The 24,398-nt window shown below is 43.3% G+C and overlaps 2 protein-coding genes across 5 annotated transcripts in view; one reads left to right on the plus strand and one right to left on the minus strand.

The window, feature by feature from the left end:
- On the minus strand, positions 1–23,661 carry MOGAT1 (monoacylglycerol O-acyltransferase 1). Of its 2 annotated transcripts, none has more exons than XM_041475604.1 (6): positions 23,291–23,661; positions 13,517–13,695; positions 12,919–13,120; positions 10,163–10,337; positions 6,490–6,689; positions 1–3,565 (listed from the first exon to the last, which is right to left on the minus strand). In XM_041475604.1, the coding sequence occupies exons 1-6, from the start codon at positions 23,532–23,534 to the stop codon at positions 3,411–3,413; spliced, it is 1,155 nt and encodes a 384-aa protein (XP_041331538.1). In that variant the 5' UTR covers positions 23,535–23,661; the 3' UTR covers positions 1–3,410. The 2 variants fall into 2 exon arrangements, with proteins under 2 accessions (XP_041331538.1, XP_041331537.1); XM_041475603.1 differs by having other exon boundaries at positions 22,717–23,433.
- A 33-nt stretch (positions 23,662–23,694) lies between these two features.
- FARSB (phenylalanyl-tRNA synthetase subunit beta) overlaps positions 23,695–24,398 on the plus strand; it is a 36,569-nt gene continuing 35,865 nt past the window's right edge. For 2 of the 3 annotated variants that reach the window (XM_041475600.1, XM_041475601.1), the window contains exon 1: positions 23,714–23,778. In XM_041475600.1, coding sequence (XP_041331534.1) covers positions 23,721–23,778 — 58 coding nt within the window. In that variant the 5' untranslated portion in view covers positions 23,714–23,720. Of the gene's footprint in view, positions 23,779–24,398 lie in introns of all 3 variants that reach the window. The other variant, XM_041475602.1, reaches the window with a different exon arrangement.

A 24,398-nucleotide genomic window follows, 5' to 3' on the forward strand; every position in this document is an offset into this window, starting at 1 on the left:
TTGGTAAAAACCTTTATTATCTCACACCTCCTTGCCACAGCTATCATTGAAACAACTGATATTCATATTTTACAGGTACCATAAAAAGTTACAAAGTGTAAATTACGCTGTGTATTTCACAAAGCAAAAATACTCGAGGATTGACTTTCAGTCAATGGAATTTGGCACAGAGGTGTTCACACACGAGGGAACAGGCAGGAGCTTCATCCTGAGCGTGTCAGGCAGGCAGTGTTTGCACAGTTTAGAGGCAGAGCTTCTCCTCTTGATGGATGGCTGGCTTCCCTGGGATTACCTGTGGCATTGAGAGGCACAAAGAGAAACACCCCAGGAAGCAGGCCCCAGGCAGTGTGGCATCCCACCTGGAATCTGAGTGCTGCCCAGCTCTTCCAGTTGCAGCTGGGGCAGGGTCTGTCACCATTCCTACCAGCTCCTTGCTCTTGCTTTGTCCAGCATGAACTGCAGCTGGAGACTCTTGCTCCAACAAACATGGGCACTTCTCTGCCTGCAGCAGTGCTGGGATTGGTGCCTGTGGTAGCCAAAATGGGTCTGTGGCTGCCAGGGCTCTGGCTTTCAGGCTCAGGATTGCATGGCTGCTTTACAGATCCACACACTAACACAGAGGTAAATATCTCAGACGACACCGTGTCTATCACGTTTAGAGACAGAATTCTATTTTAAAACAGTCCTGGGCACACTAGACAATTGGTTAAAAAAAGGTAGTTTGGAAGGACCATCATAAGCAATATGCAGTAGTAACTGAGCAACAATAAATATTTGGGTTGTTTGGAGATTTTGTTGGTCTGTTATTCTTTGTTGGGTTTTTTACCATCTCCATTGTTACAAAGCAATGACAGTATCAGTAGTCATAGCAACACAATCCCTACTTGTTCTACCTGAGCCAGTTATGGTACAGAGAGCCCACTGATAATTTCCTCATGGAATTCAGAGGAAAGCCTGTTAATAGGATACCCTTCTAACCAGATACTGTCCCAAAATCAGTATCCACATATTCCCTAGAAGTTTTGATTAATTTAATTAACAAAAAACATTGTTACTTTCCATCCTCAACCTGAAGCTAATATTTTTAAACTTACAGCCTGATCTTCTGTATCATTAAGGTAATGGAAAAAGAACTGACTGAAAATGAGAGGAAATATCTCATTAGAGCAGATGATCTAGGAGAGCACAGTCTGACAGACTCCAAATTCTTCTTTCATGAATAATCCTTACTACTCATCAGGGCAGGCAATAAAAGTCAAATCCAAAGGAAATTTCACATAGCTGGCTAAGACAGAGCAACTGTTCAGGGATTGTCACTTTGTGCAATCCTCAGGACTGAGACCTCTTCCCAGGTAACAAACCTGCCATGTCTGACCTCCCTAGAAACATGCCCTTCCAGAGCTGGAACAGTCCTGATCTTAAGGTGGTGTCAAACACACACAGCCACAGTGCTTCCTCTTCTCAAACCCTACTCCTAAACCACATTTTTGCTGAATAAGACACCACTCAGTATTTTCCATGCATAGAGACCAGAGATCTCAGCCCAGGGAAAGGTGGGCAGAAAGTGAGGAAGCGAGATTCCTGCACCACAGTGATCATCAGTGATCAGCAAAGGCCTGGGAAGGGAGGACAAGCACACATGGCACCAAGCAAGCTCAGGTAGAGGTGAACTGTGGCCACATTGACAGCAGTCTGTCAGGGAAGAGGGGCTTCTTCAGGCACTGCAAATTCCACCCCCGGTTCCCAGAATGTTTGTGTCATTGCAGAGAAAATGAGAGCACGACTCAGTGTTGTTTACATCCACTAGAAGGAAGAGCCCTCTTAAGGAAACCAACTTGTTGCTGGAGGGTATTTTGGAGCAACAAGTACATCATACATCTGCTCTGTCTGGCAAATACTTGTTTGGCTTTGGGGCGTTGGTTCAGCTGGAGTTCACTCCACAGAAGTCATTTCCACTCTTTTCCTTTAACACCTTCATCTTGCTAAGATACTTTTTCTCCAGGGTTCTACCTTGTTCTCAAAGGCCCAGCTGTTTCTTCTAAGAGCCTCCAGCCCATGAATACACAATGTGTCCAGTACTGCTATTCCTGGAGCACCTCCGTGCTCATCTGAGGCAACTGAAGATGCCCAGCTGCCTGACAAGCCCAGGCATGACCTGTCAGAGCACCTCACTGATGTAATATTGGGGTACCAAAACTGCTAAAAGCAGAGCAAACTCTTCATGAACATCAGACTGCAAAGTCTGCAGGCAGTCAGAAAGTATGTACAAATACAAGAATTTATCTCATAAAAATTCAGTAATATATTACAATTCTTTCCATACACAATAATCTCCAAGACCTAGGCATTTTCACTGAAAAAAAGTTTGGCTAAGATTTTTTTTTTATTATTATTTTCTGAAGTGGATATCCACATTTAGGATAAACCTTTTCTCAAATTCAGGCACCTGCTTTATGTACAATGCATCCTCTTAACCTGCAGCACCCAAGCTATGCTCACATTGCCTTGGCACTGCAGCTGTGTCACCAGGCATTATCAAGTACACTTTCCTTGGTGAAATTTCAGAATTGACTGAACACACTGGGCTCCCCTTCCTTCTGTGCAAGTGCTTGACATAGGATTATTTTTAATTTGCACAGGATGAAGAGTTCATACGAGTCCCTCCTTCTCCTGTCCTGTGCCTGTCATCTCTTCTGAGGCTGAAACTACCAAATCTGCTTCATCTTCCAAACTTATGATCCAAAGCACAGATTGTCCAGAAAAGTCACATCATTCAGTGCTTCCCACCACCCAGCACACACATGCACACAAAAATCTCAACACACTGTTCTCCAAACAGGTTTGCTCTGCTCCATGACTTGGACAAACCATTTTTGCCAATATCCAATTCAGGGCTGAAGGCTCCTGTTTATTCTTGAATCCTCTTGTAAGTGGTTTACAGTAGCCATCTGCTGAAAACATACACCTTCATTCCTGTGGAAGAGCAGCAGGGGTGTCTGACATTCAGAGAAGAACCTGATGTCATGTTTGATAAATGCTGGTAAATCTCTCAGTCTCTAATCAATGACTTCTTGGATTTATGCTTCTGCTACTGATCTCATGCTGGGGCAATTTTCTGTGCTCAAGCTGTGGTAAGGACATCTGTGTGGAGTGTCTCACTCACATTTCTGGCACACATGAACCTAAAAGGACAACTTAAAACAGCACTGGCTTCAAGGCTTACATCCCAATGATCCCTCCCCCATCACCCAAGAATAAGATAAAAATCAATAAATCATCTAATAATCCCTTCTTAAAAGTATTCCTTACATAAGGATAATTACAGATTGCAAAATATGGATTGCAAGAAAGACATCTTTGAGCAGACACTGTTTCTTTGCATGAGATTTGGAATGACAAATTGTAATTTGCTACTCGAAGATGAGAGATTTATGTGCAGGGATGCCATAATTGCTTTTGTGTTCTTCAAATAATTTCTTTAGTTTCTGTAGATACAATGCATGTAGCTGATCAATCTCTTCAGTGGTGGGGTTCAAGTTCTGTTTTACAGGGATGGGGCTTCCCACTGTAAATCAAACACAACAGTATTAGCTTCTTTGACATCTCAAGGAATTGCTGTTCCTTCTGTAAGAGCTCCACCACAGCTCCCATCTGGATTGCAGAATCACAGCACAATTTTCTTACCCTGGGGCCTGATCCTGCCTTTCACAAGCCTGAGTCCTGGTTTTTCACTTCCTTTTGCTCCAGTTCAGGTAAAATGAATTAACACACCCGCCCCCAACATTTCAGTTTGGCAGCAGCTGAGCAAATGAGAAGAGTGATAAGCTCTAACTTGAAAGAGCAGTTGACACTTCAAGATACAGTCCTATGGGTTATGTGATGTCTACAAGTTCAACACAGTATTTTAAAAAATGTACTTTCTCACTGTCTTCTGATCTGAATAGTAAAACCACTCAGTGTGAGGTGTGTGGTGCCCTCAACCACACAGTCACATGAACAGGACTGAAGGAAATATTTATCTTCCAATTTATTCAAAACGGATATCACTGCACCAGAAATGTAACCTCAGCCTAGGGAGGGGTAGCATGTAAATTCCCTAAACCCTGTGAGGTGTCTCTGAACCATCCATTGCCCACAAATGTCACTGGAACCAAAATGTTCTCCAGGCACTGTGCAAAGCCTGCTACCTGCTCCATGGGAGGTGACTCCATGGAAATCCAGAGGGCAGCCTTCTCTTCCACAAAAGGCTACGGCTAAAAAGTGGATTGCTAAGAGAAGCTTCCCATGATCTCAGTTTCTCCTGTGTTGTTCAGTCACCAGATTTTGACAGCTATTCTTGCATTGGAAGCACCAACACCGTAACAGACCCAACTGGGATTACAGAGGAAGCCTAGAAAAACAGAGAGCTAAAAGCACCCTCAGAACTTTTCCAAACACACCTGAAAATTCCTGTTAAGAGATGTTGCCACTTCAGGTTGGATGGTGATGACTAAAGGGAAGCCTAGCCAGAAACACAAAGAGCTGAGCCTGCATTTTCCTGCTGCAGCTCCAGCTGCCACCATCTCTCAGGCCTGTGTGGTGCTGGAACTCAGACTTTACACAGATGGGGTGGGAACCCATGCCTGGATGAGCAATACCTTAGAGGTGTGAAATCAATATACATACAATACAGGATTTCCAGAGGTAGGACTGGAAACAGCAAACAGCCCCCAAGCCCTTCTGCAACGGTCTTTTCTCCCAAGAGTGAAGTTTTCTTGTGGGATAGAAAACTACACTCATCTCTCTAATATTATGTGCAGCTTTAAGGAACTTGCTTAATTTGATATTTTAGAGTTGCTTGTATTTCTGTAAAGCAGTAATAAAAAAAAAAAAAATAAAGGGAAAACAAAAGTGCTCATCAAGCCCAAAACACTCAAACTTCACAGACCTTGGCTTAGCTGAATGGCTCTTGGATCCATGACTTCTGAACCAGCACTGGAATCACCCATACTTGGCCACGTTGGCAGCACAGCTCATCACCTCAGGTGAGCTCACTGCAGCTCTCAGGAGCCCAGCCATGATTTCAAAGCCAGGCTGAGTCATACCAAGAACACCCCACACACTTCCAAGGACACAGAGACATTGTGATAGCTCTCAAACATGGGGAAAGAGACAAAAAAGGCAAAGGACCTCTTGAAATCTTACAAGTTCTGTTGCAAGACTCTGGTCTTGCTGATTTGTAGCACTCCTGTGCTTTTGTCATGATGAAGAAATGCCTCATAAAATAAGACATTTTAAGCTTCAGAACAGCCCTGGTGTCATCAGCCCAAAAAAAAAAAATAAATTAAAAAGATAGCAGATTATAGAACACATCCAATACATCTCATTCCAAAGTTTGATCATTTTTTGGCTTTAAAATAAGTGACATTTTTAGTCTGCCTGTATACAATGCAGCCATTGAAATGAAATATTTTCAAAATATTCAACTGCATGACGTGATAAAACACAGATGTGCTTGAAATTTAACATAAAAAGTGCTATGTTTTTGTCTTAAATATTTTTATTTTTTTAATACTATAATCAAATCAACCCCATAAAAAGGGAGGGCCACCTTCAAAGTCCCTTGTGGAACACCAGGAAAGCTCAATTTTCTTTAGTTCACTCAGGTCAGAATCTGGCTAAAAATGTCTTATCAAAAAATTTACAGAGAGACAACTATTGCCTTGCATGAGACCCAGCATCACCTATTTTGTAAAGGCGTGGCTGTCAATAGCACTGGTAAAACCATGAAAAATAGGTTCAGTTCCACACTCCAGTGAGAGCAGATGAGCAGCAGTGAAAGCTTTTGGGGAAAAACACTCTCCCAAACGGCCTGTTGATGTGACATGCACACTCACAATTAAACATGACAGGATCTTTCCAAGGGAAAAAGCCAAGAATGAAGGAAACACCCTAAAGACCTGCAAAGCCATCTAAGTGGCAGCCTGCCCAAGGGCTGTGGCACCACAATGTGTCCTCTCCCTTTCCTCCTGCATCTCCCCCTCTGGCCTGATGAGCACCAGCTCAGGACCACACGTGCTCCTTCCAGCAGCCCTGCTCCAGAGCTCTGCTGGGCTGGCAACATCCAAATGTTACTTCTCTGCAGAGCTAAGAAGTTAAGGTTCTGGGCTTCACACAAAACATCAGAAGCATCCAGAACCCACAGCAACAGCTGCAGAGCTGTGGCAGCCCTCGTGTGAAAACTGGACAACCCTTGGATTTCTTTATGGATATCCATAGGCTCCTATCCTTGGCAAACTGAGAATGAAGAGTAAGATTTGGCCTGGGACAGAAAGGAGAAAGGGAGAAAAGAACTGCCCCCTTTAACTGGGAAGGACAGTAAACATGCCTGTTCTAGATGCACAGTAATTAATTCTGTTAGAACAGATTTATAAATTTACAGATATTAGCAGCACATTGATGATTTTTTAAACATTTGCAAAAACACTAGAAAAGGTGCAGGGAACTTACCAACAGTATGAATAGGTTGCCTGTAAGGTATTAAGCCAAAACTGTATTGGAATACTCCTCTAGCATGAAATAGTGGTAAAGCAAAGCCCATTTTCTTTTGCAACTTCTCCTGGACATTCCTAAGCCATGAACCTTTGGGGTTTGCAACTTGCTTGAATAGTTCATTTTCACCAAAGGAAAACACTGGGACCAGATGAGCCCTGTAAAACAAAGAGAACACTGAGAATTCTACATCAGCCTGCACTTGCACTGCAGTTCACATCAGCAGCATGGAAACAGTTTCACAATAACCAGCACAGAGAGTTTCAGCAGCTTTGGATTTCATCAGCAACAGGCATTCAACTCTTCTCATGTGCAGCAGCTTTTTGGATGCCTTGGCTGGCTGGTGTTTAAAAAAAAAAGTGATTGGCACACAACTAGCAACTTGCTTTTGGCAGTATTTAGTTGGTTGGTACCTATTGCAATTTGTGACTGTTCGGAATTATGAAAATTAGTTATTGCATATATCATATGTTGTTATCCACCACTATTTCAGCAAGTCCACCCTTGTTCCACTGCATTTTTTCCCTTGGCAAGCAAAGAAGCCTCACTGCTAATTTTATAATGCTCCCAGCTGGGTGGCATCAAAACCAGATCTTGGCTTTCCCTTGTCTTTTGACCGGAGCAATGCGTGCCCTTGATTTCAGCACAAAAACCTTGATATAAACCAGACACCCTCACAGACACGAGTGCAATGCCAAATTCCTATTCTGCTGTCCGATTCCCAGCCAAACCCTGCTTCCTCTGGACTTCTTTGAAAACAGAAGCCGTAGTCCATTATTCCCAGAGGTCACATCTTACCCACAGAAATTACATGAACCCACTTTGCCTCTTGCACGGCCTAATGAATTGTCATTCAGTTCATTAATTGGCCTGGGAGGAAAGGCACTGACTAGCTCCTGGACAAACAACCTGAGTGGACAGAATCAGTGCAGGTAAACCCACCATTGTATTTAAAACCTTGGCTGCAGTATGGTTTTTGATTAATGCTTAGTTTCACTAACTATTCTACAGAGTTTAGAGGAAAAAAAGCAGGGTAATCCTAAGCAGTCTCTGAAAGATTCAGGGATATTTTCTTTACTTAAATCTTAGTTTGTGTATCTTAGCTCTATTCTGTCCCCAAGGTTTTGAGAAAAACCTTACTGTTAAATAGCAGTATTGCTAGAACATTGTCAGAATGAATATCTGCATAGCTGTGAATGCTTGAGGAGGATGCACTGAGGACAGAGCTGGCTGTGGACTGTCAATATCCACCTGAACAGTAAAAAACAACTGCTTCAACAGCTTCTTTAGCCTGAGGACTCACACAGACTATCATTCCCACATGCTGTTCTGACTAGTGTCTGCTCAAAGTTTCTTTCTCCAGTGGATTTATCACCCTGCCACCTGTAAAAGAAATATCATAAAGCCTGGTACTTACTGTGGCTGTGTAAACACTCGACTTTTTACTACAACACTAAGACAAACAGGAACATCTTGTGATGCAATAGCTGTGGTGCCCTAACACTGTGGGATTTGTTTTAATCTAGTGAAGAATTTTGCAAGATACTATGTAGGAGGCTGAGACAGAGAAATAAGTAACTTATGATTGTGAAATTAAAGATAAGTTATCTGATTCATCATTTGTTTTGTGTCTTTAGGATTTCTTCATATTGTATCAGATATTTGTACTACCTTGGACCAAAATGTCTTTTGCAAAAGTGCAGAGGACTTTTGCTGACATATTCAGGCCACGTTTGACAAGCTCCTAGCTGAGGAACACAGCTTCTGTGTGCTGGCAGCACAGGAGTCAGGTCCAGAGAGCACAACCCTCTGCATTGCCCCTTCCTTCCTGAGTTGGTATTTGCTGCTGCAGATCATGAGCATCAGGAATGTGTGCAGGCACTGGTGGAAGATTGGTCTTCTCACCTGTGTCCCACAAGCCTCTCTGGCCCTTTCATTTCCAGCTGAGTTGGAAATTTTCTTCCCATTTTGTTAATTATTAAAAAAAATACTTCAAAAGCAGAAGCAATTACTGGATGCTGAGTCTTTGGGCAAGAGCTCTGTTAGACTCACACTGTCCCACAGCCCTGCTGGACAGAGGAGAAGTCAGAATTGCCGTGCTTCCCACAGAAGCAGGTTTTTGTGCTGGTGTTTGTAGGAATGACTTGGAGCCTGCTGGTTACATGACCATGTGAGTTGTAGCCCTCAGCCACTGGGGCAGAGACAGGCACTGCCACCCACAGGAGGGCTCTAGACAGCCATGACCCTTTTAGAAAGATGAGGACCATCACTGGAATCTAAGTAAGTGAAGGGGTAAAGGGGGAATTCCTGTGTTTTGTAAGTGTCTCACTCTTGTTGTTATGTGTTGGAGATACTTTTGAAATCGATGTCTTGAGAGGCACAGGTGTATCTGATTTCTCAATCCAAATCAATTTAGATGAGCGATAGCCACCACCAACCGTTGTGATATGACAGACCAGACATCTATCAACATACTCATTAAAAAGCCATTCTTCTAGTCTTTATGGTTAAAACAAATAAAAGCTAGTGAGTGTTGAGGATCCCACTGAATTTTTTTTAACATTAACAGTTAATGTTAAAAATTAACAGTTGAGCAAAAGTTGAGTAAGCACTCATTTAGGCAGCAAACTCCTAATTCAAATACACAAGTGCTTTTTCTGGGTACAAATTAGGCTAGAATGTTACATTCTGTTGGCAAAAAAAATATTTATGAGAATCCTAGTGATATGTATAAGAAACACCCTTGGATTTTTGGCACAGAACAGTTTCTAGAACAGTTTCTAGTTTTTTGCAATCTGCGTAAAAGCAGAGCTCCTCTTCTCAGAGACCACTTTTCTCCAGTTAATAGCTTAAAAAGCTTACAAATTTCTTAAGACTAGTTTTTTTTTTCTCATTGCTCCACATGTCAATGTATAATCCTGAGAGCTGTTCAGAAAGTGTAGCTGGAACAGAACAGGTTTCAATATTTCTAATACACAAACATCTAGACCAGTCCAGAACAAACACAATATCTTATACTCTATAAATCACTCAAAAGGCATTGATACCATCTCTGTGTAATAACACACTGATGGCTGCTTCATAGTAAAAAGTTATCTAGTTTTTCTTGAGATTTTCACCCAAAATTCCCAGGAATTTACTTTTGCAAATGGCAGTTTTCAAAAGAAAGTCTTTAGAATCATAGTGAAATCAAATCCTCCTGGACCATCATTCTCAGCGATTTAATGAAACAGGGCCTGGCTATCCAATCTGTTTGTTTGTTTGCTTAAAATAATAAGAAAATTCTACCTTAATGTATCTTCAATTTACAGAACAGAAAGCAGAATGTTTGCTCTACTCAGCAAAACCAGCCGAGACTTACTAATATTGTTTCATAATTCTTACTCTTTGCTAGTGCAAGAAAAAATGGAAATAAAACAAGATATGCTAATAACACCTACTGTCACAAATTATGAAAGTCAAAGGGAGTTTTCAACACTCCCAGACTGGATCTAGGTGGACAGATTGGCTCCTGTGCCAGATATCTGCAGTTCTTCGACACTTAGACTCTTTCAAATTCTCTAATTCTATATAATATGAACTATATTTAAGAATCAATCTGCATTCAAAGCATGCTTCATAGAAGACCTACCCATGTTTCAGGGCCATTTTAATAAAGCCCTTCCTCTTGAGGATGTTCAAGGTCAGGCTTCCAGGATGTGCATTCAGAGATTCCTCTGCTCCTCCAATCACAATGACAGATGCATGGCCACCTCCTTTATTGCTCAGCACATGGGAGACACTTTCCTTGGATGCAGAAACCATTCCTTCAGGAGGAAATATTTTAAGAGTGACCACTTAAATTCCATGTACAAGTACAGTGGAATTTAAGAATATTTTAAAATATATAAATGATTTTTCAAAATTATAGCAACACAGAGCAGATTTCAAAGGTTTGGATTCAAGCTCCTTACTCTGCAACAGATTTGGGCATGTACTTTGATTTCACACTGATGAGTTAAATGTTTTTGCCTATTGCAAGAGTTTTGAGTTCTTCAGAGTGTGCTCTTCTGGCAACTTAACTCTCCCTCATAGAGACTCTGTGCCCAAGAACAGAGGAGGTGAATGGCAGCAGACACTGCTGAGAGGCAGCAGCTAAAGCTGTACAGCGGGTGCATACAAACACAGGCACAGAGGGGTTAGCAGAATGTATAGAGGACTTGTTAACACAAACATGGAGCTACAGTGAAAAGAACATCCCTCCACTCTTTTCACAGCTATAAAGCAGCAGCTCCAACTAAGGCAATGGCATGACAGCATTAGAAGATGCAGAAAAGACTCACTTCTACCATTTCTAATAACTGCATCAGCTCATTCTCTAGTAACCGGGCCCAGGCACTTACCAATATTTAGGCTAAATAGCAGATAACATTAAGATTTTCTGGTACTTCTGCTAATACAGATACTTCTAATTGGAGGCACACTGCTGTACAAGACTTTATCATCTCCTTAGGTCTTTCTCTGGACTTGGTGCTTCGCAAAATCCATTTTCCAACAGATATGCACCTAATGTTTCAAAGGTTCCTTCTTGCCCTATGTTTTATTTCAAAGGCTTGTAGTGGTCCCATTTACCCAGAAGCTACATTTTGTTATACTGTGTTAAATTAATATAATCTAAGTGACAATTTAGAGATCAAGTCTAGTTTACATTGTTGGTTTTACAGAGCTGGTATCAAAATGCACTTTTGGATGTTCTGCTCCCTGTTTGGTCTTTTTACCAATAGGGACATTACAATGTGGATTATAAAAATTTTGGAAGAGAGCTGATCTACTTTTGAGAGCTGGCCACCAAGAGGAATAGCTTGCAACTGAAGCAAGTCAGACCTCAGCAAAAAGCTACGTCCATTTGCCACATCTGCCTTCACAGTCACTGTTACTCTGAAAATGCAGCTGACCTGGGACTCACAAATAATTCAAGTGATGCTCATTCAAGTCAGCATGCATTTTCTCTGGAAAGGAAAGCAGAAATCACTGCCTTTCCCCAGGACAAATGTGTCTCCTGCTGAAGCTGATCTGCCCTGCATGCAGGGCACTGCTCCGTGCTCACACCGCAGCCCGAGGGTGCCACAGCTGCGCTGCCAGGGGCAACAACTGCACGTGTTAGAGCCAGGCAGAAAGACTGGGAAATGAAACATGGTGCCAAGAGCATGGCTTTCAGGACATGGAAGATTTTGCAGTGTTTTATGATTTGACTGGTGACCTGTATTACACCAAAGGTGCCCTCTCATTTATCAGCTGCATACCTGTGAAAACCGAGCTCCAATGCTGGCTCTTGTTTAGTGTGCTTTTTACTGCAGCTCTTTCTCATTCTGCAGGTAAATATTTGTTCCCATGGGTCAAGTTGCCAAAAACATGTAAATCTGACTTCCAGATAATGATTAAACGACAGTGTTTAAAATTGCAATGTTCTACCACTGCCAGTCCCTCACTTAGCAAGCCTCAAAGAACGCCCTCAGAAAATACATTTGCATGGGAAGGCATTCTCTGATATGTTGAAGTATACATAGATAAGTAATTCTGATATTAATCTGGGAAACATCCTAGGCATGTTTCTGTGCATGGAGCAATGGAACAGCTTCTCTGAGATTATTCATGACTGCAACACAGACACTGCAAAGTTAGATCTCTGTCTCCCAAACTTGTGCATCAGAACATGTTTAAATGCTGTAGTTGAGTGAATTTAAGTACAATAACTCATTTATTAAACCACTGAGAGGGAGAACGAGTTCTTATGTCATTCTTCTCTTTTTCAGTTCCCCCAGCTCAATTGCTTGTTATTTTCATCTCTTATTACTGTAGTACCAGTCATGAATATCACCTCTTTACGACAAATGCTTCTCAGAACAGAGAAAAAAGGTCCCTCTCTTTAGAGTTTACATCTCAATTAAAATTACACAAATTTGCAACACAGGACTTGAATCAGAAGAAAGCAATTAATTTCTCAGTATAAAGATATTTGTAATGTATAACACTAAGCCCTTCAGGTGAGAGATTAGCCTGAATTTGTTTTACAAGTGCCTGCTAATGACTAAATAAAATCACAAATTATTATGCCCTTCTCCCCTTGTATATAATGGGTACTCAGGACTGCTGTCTGATAGTTCAAAGGAAAACCAGCAATTTCTTTTCAGAAAGAAAAAACAACTCAGTGATATAGTTTACAAAACTATTAATAAAACCTTCAAAAATTTTTTTGCCACAACAGTTCATCATAAAATAGAGGTAAATTTAGCACCAACAGTGATCCTTCTGAAATTACTTACCATATATAAGTAGAGGAATAGACACTACATTTGTAACAGAAGCTAAAATATGGAGCAAAAGCTGAGACATTTTGCTTTTACCTACCAGCACTCATTATGTATTCCCTGAAGAAGGGACAGCCAAACCAGAGGGGCATGATATGGAGATATGGAGTAAGCCCAGGAAATAAATTTTTGAAAGGAGGATCGGTGCAAAAGTTTCCGAAGGCTCCAGCAACCAGGACCCCATGAGGGTGAAAGCCAAGTAAGTAGTTGTGATTTGGGTTCAGTTCTGAAGTTTTTATAAGCTGAAAAATAGAGTCAGTGGTGGGCATTATAATATTTACCTCAAAAACAACAGCTATGGAGATTGCACATTGACAGGACATAGAAGCAACAATAACAAATTTCCTTCTGAGCACTTAAAATACTGTTTCTGCTTTATAGATAAACAAAGCTTAAATAGATGTGTCAGGATACCATGTCTAGATTTACTGTGCTGAACTCAGCTATCTTGTCATCTAACAGTCCAACTAGAAAAGCAGGCCCTGTCCCCTTTTGTCACTAAATCTCAGATTTTGCATGTTTTAAAAAGAAGTTAAGTTCACCTTGCAGTGCATATTAGAATTTTAGCAAAGATGAGTCTTAGATGTTTGTCCATGGTTATGGCTATTCAAACAGTTTGTGAGAAACCTTTTACTCACATGAATGGGAAAGTATTCCCTGAAATACTTCCAGACAGTCCAGCTTCTGACCCAGTGGGACCGTCTGCCCCCAGCACATGGTGTTCCCCAGTCGAGGTACAGCCACAGCAGGTACAGAACAGCAAGGAACCAGAAGTTGCCCAGGATCAGGATCACGAAGAATCCAAAGCAAAACTCTGCTACAAGAGACAAAAAGTGAAAGGATAGCAAGCATTAATCACATCTGTGTCCTTTTAAGAATGCCTGACCTTGAAATGTTTTTAGAGATTTACTGAAAATGCACACAAATTGAACTCAGCTTATTCCACATGGTGTTGTTACAGTGAGGGTGAAACATCGCAAGGATGTAACATCTCAGTCTATTATTTCTCCCTCTACTGCGCAACTGGATGTTTGGTTGAGAGCATCTGGTTTACCTAAGGCAAAATAAAAGGAGACAGCAAGAGCTAACAAGGATTTAATGCTTTAGGGAGAAGACAGGAAAGCTGGGGAAGGAAAGAAGGGAAAGGGAGCCATAGCAATATCTCTTTTCTAATTACAGGGATGTTGGGCAACCATTTTCTTTTCTCTTTCTCAGATTCTCTACCTATAATATGGGGTGGTAGTTCTACTCCCAGCCAAAAGTACTGTCACTGGCCAAGGAGATGCACTAGACAAGACCAAAACACAAACAAGTTCCACTTCAGCCACTAAACCCATCAAAGGAAAAGTTCAGTGCTGCTGTGGGAACGCAGCAGCAGGTAAGTCCTGATACTTTCAAACTCAATTAAGTAAGAATTGTAACATCCTGCTACAATAGTGATACATAAGAATTGTATCATACACAATTCAAAGAGCAGGAAAAAGTTGTTTGGTTAAATATAATGTGTTACTTGGAGCTCAGCCTTGAAATAATTACTCAGGGAAATCCTATAGAAACTTTATCTTTGTAGAACTTGCAAAATTTTAGTCTTGCATGTTGAGCGGCCCTAGTCTGAGATGTCTGAGGAGTAGGAGATGCTGCTCTCTGCCCTATGGTACCCCTGCAGCAGCCTCTTGCTCTGCCACCTCCTGAACAAACCCCTCAGGCTCATGGATCAGATGCTGAAGTCCAGGCTGCAAGGGAGCCAAGGCTTTAACATCATAAATTTATACAATGGCAAGCAAAACAGGACCTAGTTCTCACTGAAGACTCAATGGGCAGAGTTGCAGGAACCCAACGTTTCTCAGAGATATTTTACAATGCAGAAGCAGTACTTCGTCTCAAAATTGACTGGCTTTCATGAGGGCAATATCCTGTGAAGTCCTAGAAGAAGTTACACCAGTGAAACATACTGAGCTAAATACACCACTAAATAGAGCAGATTTAAAAACAAACAACAGAAGTATTTCAGGCAATAATTTGGCTCACACAATGTAAAATATCACCAGAACTGAAAACTTTAGAATATGTAGATGAACCAAGAGTAACATCCACTCATTGTAGTTGAGATCACCTGCATTCAGGAGAGACATTACCTGGGTGTTGAAAGTCATCAGATTCCCCAGACTGTGCAGGTTTTGAGCTGAGATCTCAGCTTGGTCTACAGGCAGACTAGCATTTCCTCCAACCTGAATATTTACTTTTTCTGAATTTCAACCAGCTTGTTCCTGTGCCTAGCCTGACTGTGCCTTCAGAATAGAATTGGATATCTTGTCTAGAAGGGGATGAACATTCACATTTCCAGCAGGATTATGAGCAGAAAAATAAGGAATTGTATTTGCTCGGAGGAAGGGAGAAGGAAATGACCATAAACAAAAGCAGGAGCAGGACAAAACCTACCATTTTCAAGGATACCCCATTCTTCAGCACAGAAGCTCACTGCTTCCTCCTCAAGCAAACAACGCTGGTCTCGCACAGAAAAGCACTTGAGCAAGAGCTCTTGGAAAACACCACAGCTAACTGAGGCCCACAGACCCCAAAGTCAACATGGAAAACTCACAAGAACTGAAACCAGTTCTAAGGAACATCATTAATGCAGGACAAGTTACACGGTGAAATATGACACTCAAATTCCAGGGAATTCCACAGGGAATCCCACAACAGCATCACTCCAAAATAGGGCACAGAAGTCTATTGAGGAGAAGTAATTACCTGTTCCTTGAAGAAGAGATCCTGAAACTATAGAAATTTCTAGGAGTGCTAATCTGGACAGGATGCCAATGTTCTTGGCTTAAGTTTGAACAAGTATGAGAAGTTTTTTCTAGCAGCTATAAATCAATTCATTTGATATACAAAATTTAGTAAATATTTCTATTTCCTACCCTTCCTTTCAGAAGCACTTTCCACTTAACACAGAATCAATCACATAGCTTTTTCAACACAAAATCACATGGATTTTTACTATGAGTTTGCTAGCAAACAGCTGAAAAGTGCTTTGCAGCCAAGCATCCTTGCTGTGAGAGCTGATTACATCAGCAGTGAGAAGGCCCAGATAGCAGCACTTAATCCTGTGCAGACAAACATCCACCAGATCAACAAGCTGGCTGCTTTGCTTTAGCTGGGACACCTTCCTGAGCGCAGGCAGTTATGGGGAGATAAGTATGCTGTTAGCACTTCCTCAGGGGAGCTCAGCATCCTGGAGGACAAAGTTGATTACTGCATTCCCAATGAGACATGTGAGGCAAATTCCTTTTACCATACCTCCTCATTATTTCAACGAATTAGCAGCCTGCAAGACGAGCTAAACCCTGATGACTCAAAACCAATGAGCCTGTAAACACAAACATGATGTTTTTTCCTTCAGACAAGACAGTGAGTAAATAAATAACAACCAATTTAAGTAAATTCATAAACAAATTCCAGGCAAAAGGTGAATAACCTGGGATTTGTCACTCTACTGCATCATGTCCTTGGATGTAGTTCCAGTGTACATTCTAAGTGTAATTTTTTGGTTGAACTTGAATTAGAGCTTTGAAAAGTATCTGTGTGATATACTGGATTTTGGGGGTAGGTGAGGGGATATGAGGAAATATAGATTAAAAGACAAATCACTGACATGGAACTCTGAACACAGGGTTTGTGAACCAATGTTGCTGTGCCACTTCTCCTACATTTCCCATTTACAACGCATGGATACTCATATTTTGCAACAAATGGTGAAAACCACTCCATGTAGTGTGAGCAACCAGCACTGGCAGCCATCGTGCCCAATGATGTTTGCACACCTGATACTTCAATCATTAATCAGGCTCTGAGTTTGCAGCTGGGGGTACCAAATTTATGAAACAGTTGAATACCAGAGATAGGAAGCACAGGTTAAATCTGGAAATTGGAAGCTTTAAATGCATTTGGAGTTATTAAGGCATCAAAAATGTTTGAATAATATCTGTTGTGAAAGCCAGCAAATGCAAGATTGTCCCTAGAAGAGAAAGCTCCCATTATCCTCAGAGCAGTCATGGACAGCATGGGCAGTGCAGGTGTGTCCCTGGTGCCAGGGTGCTGGTGTCACCCCAAGCAGCACTACAGGCTCTCTGCAGTGCTCCAAAAGCCATGCAAAGGAGCTCACTCAGAAACTGGCTGGGCAGCCAGCATTTGTTGGATATGGATCAGTCTCCTGTGAGGGCCTTTGTCAGGTTATTGGTGACAGCTGGGAGCCACAAAGATATCTGAGCACTCCTACCAAGGAAGCTGCATCTCAGCAGTGCTGTGACAGCAAACACAAACACTCAGATGCCAAGCTTTAGAGGCCTGTTGATGCTGAAATTTGGTTCCAAGTTCCCAAGACCTTCCATTGGCAAATACTGATAAACTAGAGATACAGAGCATTACACACAACTGACTAGGAGGCAGAGTGGCCTGGATCCCATAAATCCCCAAGTTACTAATTGCCAAAGCCCAAGACAGCATGCCAAATTTAGTCTACCTGTTTCCCATTTCTTTTCTTTCTCCTTAGGCATTCACTGTCACTTACGTTCACATAGGGGTTGTCAAGCTAGAGTGTTTGGCCTGACACAGCAGAGCCATTTTTTCTTAGTATTTTTGAGAGATATAAACAAATACACACAGACACCTTGTTAAATTCCCTCACTAAGATGTAGGTAACAGAGGCAGCATTCCTAGAAATACTAGTCAGTAAGAACCCTGTTATTCTCTGTGATCACACTTCAGTCCCTACCCATAGGCCACCGATAAACCTCATGGATAGATGAGTACAGAGTGACAAAAACAAGTAGCAATACCAGCCAGCTTGCTAGGAAAGGCTCATGGAGCTTAGCTGAGTTTTCTTAAGCATCAAAAGAGGGTTTTTTTTTTAAAAAAAAAGACTTTGAGGAAGAACAAAACTATATTAGTTATCCAGCTACAGCTGATTAATTAAATCAGCACCAGATTACAAACCATTGTGGCATGTTTGCAGGAAAGGTTAATATTTGCTTTAGCACATTACACTGACACCTTCTTTCTCAACACAGAAACCACTTATTATTCCAGCAGCAATCTCTCACTCTGTAGCAAACGTTTCATCATTTCTATTCTTTTGGGGAAGCCAGATCCACAACTCAAAACTGTCTCCAGCAAGTTCAATTAATAGACTGCTTCATCCTACATGCACAGAAGTTTAATCACTAGAGCACAGGATGTAGTTTAATATATACCAATGTCTTCAGCCTATTATTTTGTGGCTTTGACTTCCTAAATCCCCAGTGAGGAGACCAGGGACACGGCTGGGCCCAAAAGTGGGCCTTAGAAGATGTACTATTCTCCCCTACCATCACCTTTTCTCAGAGAAAAACGCTGGTATCCCTTCTGGAGGGCTAAACCCTCACTTCCCTCTCTCATTGTCTGGCCCAAGACACCACCATTCCACCCAGGCTGCTCAGTTTTGCATTTGATTTTATACATGTTCAAAGTCCACTTGCATATTAAAGTATATCTTCTATTATATACTGATTTGGCCTTATTAAGGGTTTTGCAAATAAATACAGGGGTGCCCGCACAACAGTCACTTCCTAAATCCCCAGTGAGGAGCCAGGGACACTGCTGGGCCCCAAAAGTGGGCCTTAGAAGATGTACTATTCTCCCCTACCATCACCTTTTCTCAGAGAAAAATGCTGGTATCCCTTCTGGAGGGCTAAACCCTCACTTCCCTCTCTCATTGTCTGGCCCAAGACACCACCATTCCACCCAGGCTGCTCAGTTTTGCATTTGATTTTATACATGTTCAAAGTCCACTGTCCATTTTCACATCAGGGGCACAGAAGTTAGCAGGAGCACATAGCTCACCAACTCACCTTCTAATTTTACTTTCTTCAAAAATGCTGTCATCTAATGTGTACATCAGAGAGGAAAACAAAAGGCTAAAGCACTGGGAAAGCAGCACTTCGACCAGATCTGACTGATTCTTCTTTGTTTTATTGGTTTTGCCTTTAAATGAGCCCTTTGATTTACCTCCTGATACAAAGTGAACCTCACTGACAGATGTGCAGTACTGGGGCACACAGGTCACAGCACACAAGGATAAATGCCACACTGCTGTGTGAGAAACAGAAAACCTACACCTGTTCCCAATAAGAGGATATCAGGCATACTGGTAAATGCAGCAAAATTAATTCAAAGTTCTTTAGAAAAACATTTCCAAGTTTAAAAACAAAGATTTCCTGCAAACACTGGGCACATCCATTGCATCTAGTGACAATTCCTTCAGTGCACAGGCACAATGAACCTAGATAGAAAAATGGGGATTATGTAACCTCTTTGCTTTGTCAGTCCTGCAACACTTACAGGCTTGGAGATTTTATTTCTCCAGGTGACTTTCTGTCTGGGGTTGGGTTGGACAGTGGCACAGAGTGATCAAGAGCAGCCAGCACACAGGCTCACAGGCAGACATGCTGTGGGTGTTGCACGAGTTCAGAACAGGGCCAGACCTGCCCCAGGACTGTCAGCCCCCAGCCAAAAGAACAAATCTCAAATAACCATAATTACAGGCATAAAACTACCATCTGTAAAAATTGTCTGGTTTGGCCTTTTATCCAAAGTAGATACTATGAGATTGCAAAACTTCATCTATCTGCTGTTTCAGCAGTAAAACATTAATGGCTTGACATCAGGCTTCAGCCTGAAGCTGTTTTGGATTTGTGCTTAATACTGTGAGAAATAGCATTTGCCAGTTTTCAGTTTTAACAGCTTTAGTTTTCTGGATTCAAGACCAGTAACACTTGTCTTTCAAAAGACAGAAGCCCATTTATAATACTTCTCTCTTTCATGGAACTTATATCCAAACTTTTCTGGTCTGCTGACTCGGAGAACATAAGATAGAAAACCACATGGCATTTTCAGCCAACACACAGTGGGAATTTGTTAATGGGCATTTCTCTCATCTAATCCAGAAACTCTTACATTCACCTCCCAGTATTTCAGAACTTATTTTTGCTTCTGGTGTCATGCCCCTGGATAACGAACAGGCAAATCACTGTTACAATGAAAACTTGTCCTTTCCCTTTGAGAGTGAACTTTGGCAGCTTGCAGCACAGAACAAGGAAGCACAGGAACTTACAGCCAGAATTTTAAAGAGGTTCCTTTTGTATATAATGAAATTCTGTGCACATCTGTACAGCTTTTTTGAGACAGAGGCATGTTTCCTCTGCCTGTGCTGCACAGCAGAAGCAATGGATCTCTAGTGCAGATCCAGCCCAAGCTGGTACACTGCATGAAGAAGCAGAACTTTGCTTGTACCAGGCTGCTACTGTTATTTTTTCAGTATTTGCAGACTGATTCAGTATTTCTACAGTGGAGATGAGATTTAGGCTTCAACAACTACTGCACGTCTGTATTTCAGGCCAGCTTGTGAGTTGCACAAATAAGAGGGCATTTTCAGTCATCAATTCCAGTCTCAGAAAACCATGCAGCATTATAACAAAGCAAGCCTGGAGAGCAAGGGCTTTTTAAATTTTTCAGCCACGAAGATAAAACCAAGAGTCTTTTATCCGAGTCACATTGAGAATTCTAAGTTGTAATAGGCTCACATTCCCCTTACAGCTTACTCAGTGTGTGAAATCACTTTTTCATATGTCGCTCCCCAGATTTGAAGCATATCATTGACCAATTCAGCTTTTGTGATTCAGGGCACTAATTTTCAGTTATCTTACTTCATCTGTAAGTCCTACAGTTCATTTTACTAAACTATGCCACATTACAACATACCTAGATGGACAACTTCAGCAGCTAAGGCAGTAGTACCCCCTTTATTCACTGCTCTAAACAGAATCCCTCTATCTATATCATGAATCATTAGTTGTCATAGGGCATTATCTGTTCAAGTTTTCACATGTAGCCATGTAACACAAGACAGACAATCAAGATCGTGCTTGGCATAAACCAGTTCCAGCCACACATAAACCCCCAAAGAACACCTAAACCTCCAACCTATTCTGTGATGAACTCACATAGTAATTCACTTGTCCTGAGGCATCCCCTCCCTGATTTGAAATGTCACTACTGAATCCAAAACTTACAAACAAACAAACATCTGTTCAGAAGAAAAAAAAAAAAAAAAAACAAAAAAAAAAAACAAAAGCTGAAAAATCCAGACATAGGGGCATTCCAGAACATCAGAAACCAGCCAATTTCTCACTGCCTTAAGTCTTTTAGGATTCATCCACCTGAATTTTCCTGCAGCTAAGTGAAACTTTTTGGCCAGATCACTGGCTGACCTTTCACTTGAAAGCATCCGCCCACAAAATGACAAGGTCACATTGGTCAGCTCTAAAGATAAACATCCCCATAGTGCACAAGCAGATAAGTATTATTAGAATCAAATTGTTAACCATTCTTGCAAATCCATTTTTTCATGACCACATGAACTCACTATACTCAGTATAACCAGCCATAAGACCATTTCTGAGTTGATTTTCCTTGACATTTCCAGGCAGTGCCAGCTGCAGATGACAGCTCCCTACTTTGCCTGCTAAACTACAAAGAGGGGATTTTGTGCATCCCGATCACTTCTAGTAAGCACAGGAAGATGTGGTTTTCTGCAGCAGTATTGCTACATTAAGGAAAAAAAAAATTTTCTTCCACTGCCCCTGAACTTCCACTGCTTTATAAGACTTAAATAATGGCTCATGCCAAGACCTAATTCAATAAAAGAAAAAGTAAAGTACAGACTACTTACAACGTAGTCACAAACAGAAACTGTTTATCATTTAACTACATATAATTTCGAGGTAACAGAACATCTGCTGATTAATCTGTGAAGATGCTTCATACCCTCCATACTGTGCCCAAATCTTTCATGTGTAGATTAATAACCTAAAAAAACCCTTGAAAGACATCAGACCATCTGTAGGATAATATATTTGTAAGACATACAAGGAAGATAAGTGCACACTACTTTTTAACTTGTAAATCCTAGAGCATAGATGATCTTGAAGTGTTCCAGCACTTCCAGTAATACACAGGTAGCTCTGTACCTCAGAACAGACTATTCAATAACCACTTCCCAATTTATACAATCCATGGATTTAGCCTCATAGAGCCCAGGCTTATCTTACCATATCAAGTGATTAATTTCATCAAATTCAAGATACCTACCCATGTGAATACAATTTGCTGCTGTGAATAGGTGCTTAACGATAGGTGTCTATTAAGATATTAGGAAAATTAATGCTAGTGGAACAATCAGTAGAAAAAGATTACCAAGTAGAATTAGCAACACTTTCTTAAAGCCAGTGAGGATATTTTTCATACATTTACAGAACTGTCTGCATTTGAATTAGTTCACTGACAATGCCCATTATTTTTCATTAGCTGGTTAAATGAGAATTTTATTGAAATACAGCACATAAAGTTATTTTACGAAATTATGAATGAAAACAGCATTAGTCATGTACCAGACTTTATGCCCATCTTCGATAAAAAAATTGCTGTCAGAAACCTACTGGGCATCTCAATGAGGAGCCACAGACACTATTTTTTAGGCTCATATTTGAAACAGAACCCATAGAAAAAAACAAACCCCCATAAAAGAGGAAAAGCTATCCAAAGCTTTCCGGGAAGAAAGAAATGCGATGCTCCTGCCCGCCCAGGGATCGCCGGGGATCGCTGCTCGCCCCCGGCCGCTTCTGCACCCACGTGCAGCCACGGCTGGCACCGAGCGATGCCCACGGGTAACGCCGGTCAAGGAAAAAGCCGCTTCTCGCCCTTTTCTCTCTGGGGCAGGGGCAGGAAGGAGGAAGGCTGTTACCCAGCAGAAGGAAGGAGAAAATCCACTGCAGAACGGCGACTGTCTGGATCCTCCTCTTTAAGGGGATATTGATGGGGGCAAACTCGACCTTCATGCTGACGGAGAGCAGCGCGGGAGGCACGGACCCGCCGGCTCCGGCCCCAGCCGCCGCACCTGCCCGCTGCGCGCCGCTCTGCCGCGGCCCCGGCCGTGCAGGACGCGCCCCTCCCGCCGCCGGCGCTGCCCACGGCCGCGGGTCCGGCAGGCGGGGACGGGGAGGCGGTGCCGCCCGCCCCGGCCGCGGGAAACCTGATCCTGGAGCAGGAGCGGGCAGAGCCCGGGCACGGCTGCGGAGCCTGGCGGCGGCTACATCCCCTCCGCCCACAGGCGGCTGGCGCGGCTCCCCCCGCCTGCTACCGCTCCGCATGAGCGGCACCGGGCGGAGGCACCGCGGCTCTGTCGGAGCGAGCCCCGCGCCTGCGGACCCAGGTGCGCCCGCACGCCCAGCACCTGCACTGCCCTGGCGGGCCGGGCGGGCTTTTCCCCTCGGAGCGCCCGGAGACCCGGCGCTCCGGGGCGTGCTTAAGGCTCTTACCACTAAAGAGCTTATGGAGCTTAGAGTTCCTACAGAGTTTGGCGTCAAGCGTTTCGTTTTTAATTACACCAGCACACGCATAGCCTCCTCCCGCCCGCGGCGCTTCACCCGGCGCGTCCGTAACAGGGATCGTCAAAATAAAACTGCGGCGTGAAAAAGAAAACACCTCCCGAAACTTGCACAGCGTTGCCCCAGCTGACCCCCCCTTCTCCATGAGGACAGCGGCAGCGCCGGGATTCACCATTCACCGCGGGGACAGGGACAGCGCGGGGACTTGCGGTCCCCACGCGCGGACGGGAACGGCGGCACCGCCGGGACTGGCGGTCCCACACGGGCCGCCCGTCCCGCCCCGCGCCGCCGACAGCGCGGGGCCCCGGCGCGGGCTGATGTCACCGCCGTAGCTGCCCGCCGCGCTGCCGGGGCTCGGGCCATGCCGACCGTCAGCGTGAAGCGGGATCTGCTGTTCCAGGCGCTGGGCAGGAGCTACAGTGAGTGCCCGCCGTGCCGCGGGACGCACCCGCCCGGCTGCCATTGCTGCCGGCCGGGGCGAAGCTCTGTGCGCGCACGGTGCCGCCGGCCGCGCCCCGCGTGTCCCGCGTGTCCCGGGCTACTCATTCCATCGGGGAAGCGCAGGCCTCAGAGCGCCGGTGGCTCCCCTGCCGCCTGCTCCTCGCCTGCCCACGGCGCGCCTGGCGCAGCCATGTGTCATCCCGGCCCTTCAGCGGTGCCCCGACACGCACTGCCAGAGCCCGCATCTCTCGGGAAAGCGCAGCCACGCGTCTCCGCGTGGCGATTTCTGGCTGGAGTTTCACTGTCGGTTTTAGGATCTGGTTAAACGAAGAAGGAGGGAGAAGAGGGGGGAGCAGGCAAAGCGAGCGGAGAATAGCGTAGGTTTATTCAGTCCTTCCTTCCTGGCTCACGAAGCAGATTTCAGAACTGCTCGGCTGAAGGAGCATTCAGGACATGCAGTGTTTAGACCAGACGGAAGCTGCGGCTCTTCAGACACCCGGTGCATTGTCAGAACAGGGCATTGTCAGATGGGCATTGTCAGAACAGGGCTGTGTTACTCACATGTTACAGCGCAGCTGATGCAACCTCTGTAAAACAG

Source organism: Pyrgilauda ruficollis, unplaced genomic scaffold (genome assembly GCF_017590135.1).
Source record: "Pyrgilauda ruficollis isolate IOZ18807 unplaced genomic scaffold, ASM1759013v1 scaffold36, whole genome shotgun sequence".
Taxonomy (NCBI): domain Eukaryota; kingdom Metazoa; phylum Chordata; class Aves; order Passeriformes; family Passeridae; genus Pyrgilauda; species Pyrgilauda ruficollis.

Excerpts from the sequence above, each read along its gene's own strand:
- MOGAT1 (XM_041475603.1), bottom strand. The coding sequence starts at position 23,122 with ATGCGGAGCGGTAGCAGGCGGGGGGAGCCGCGCCAGCCGCCTGTGGGC. Across the intron at positions 13,696-22,716 it reads TTTCTCCTTCCTTCTGCTGG|CAGAGTTTTGCTTTGGATTC; the intron begins GTAACAGCCTTC and ends TGTCTCTTGTAG. Across the intron at positions 10,338-12,918 it reads GGAATACATAATGAGTGCTG|GAATGGTTTCTGCATCCAAG; the intron begins GTAGGTAAAAGC and ends TTCCTCCTGAAG.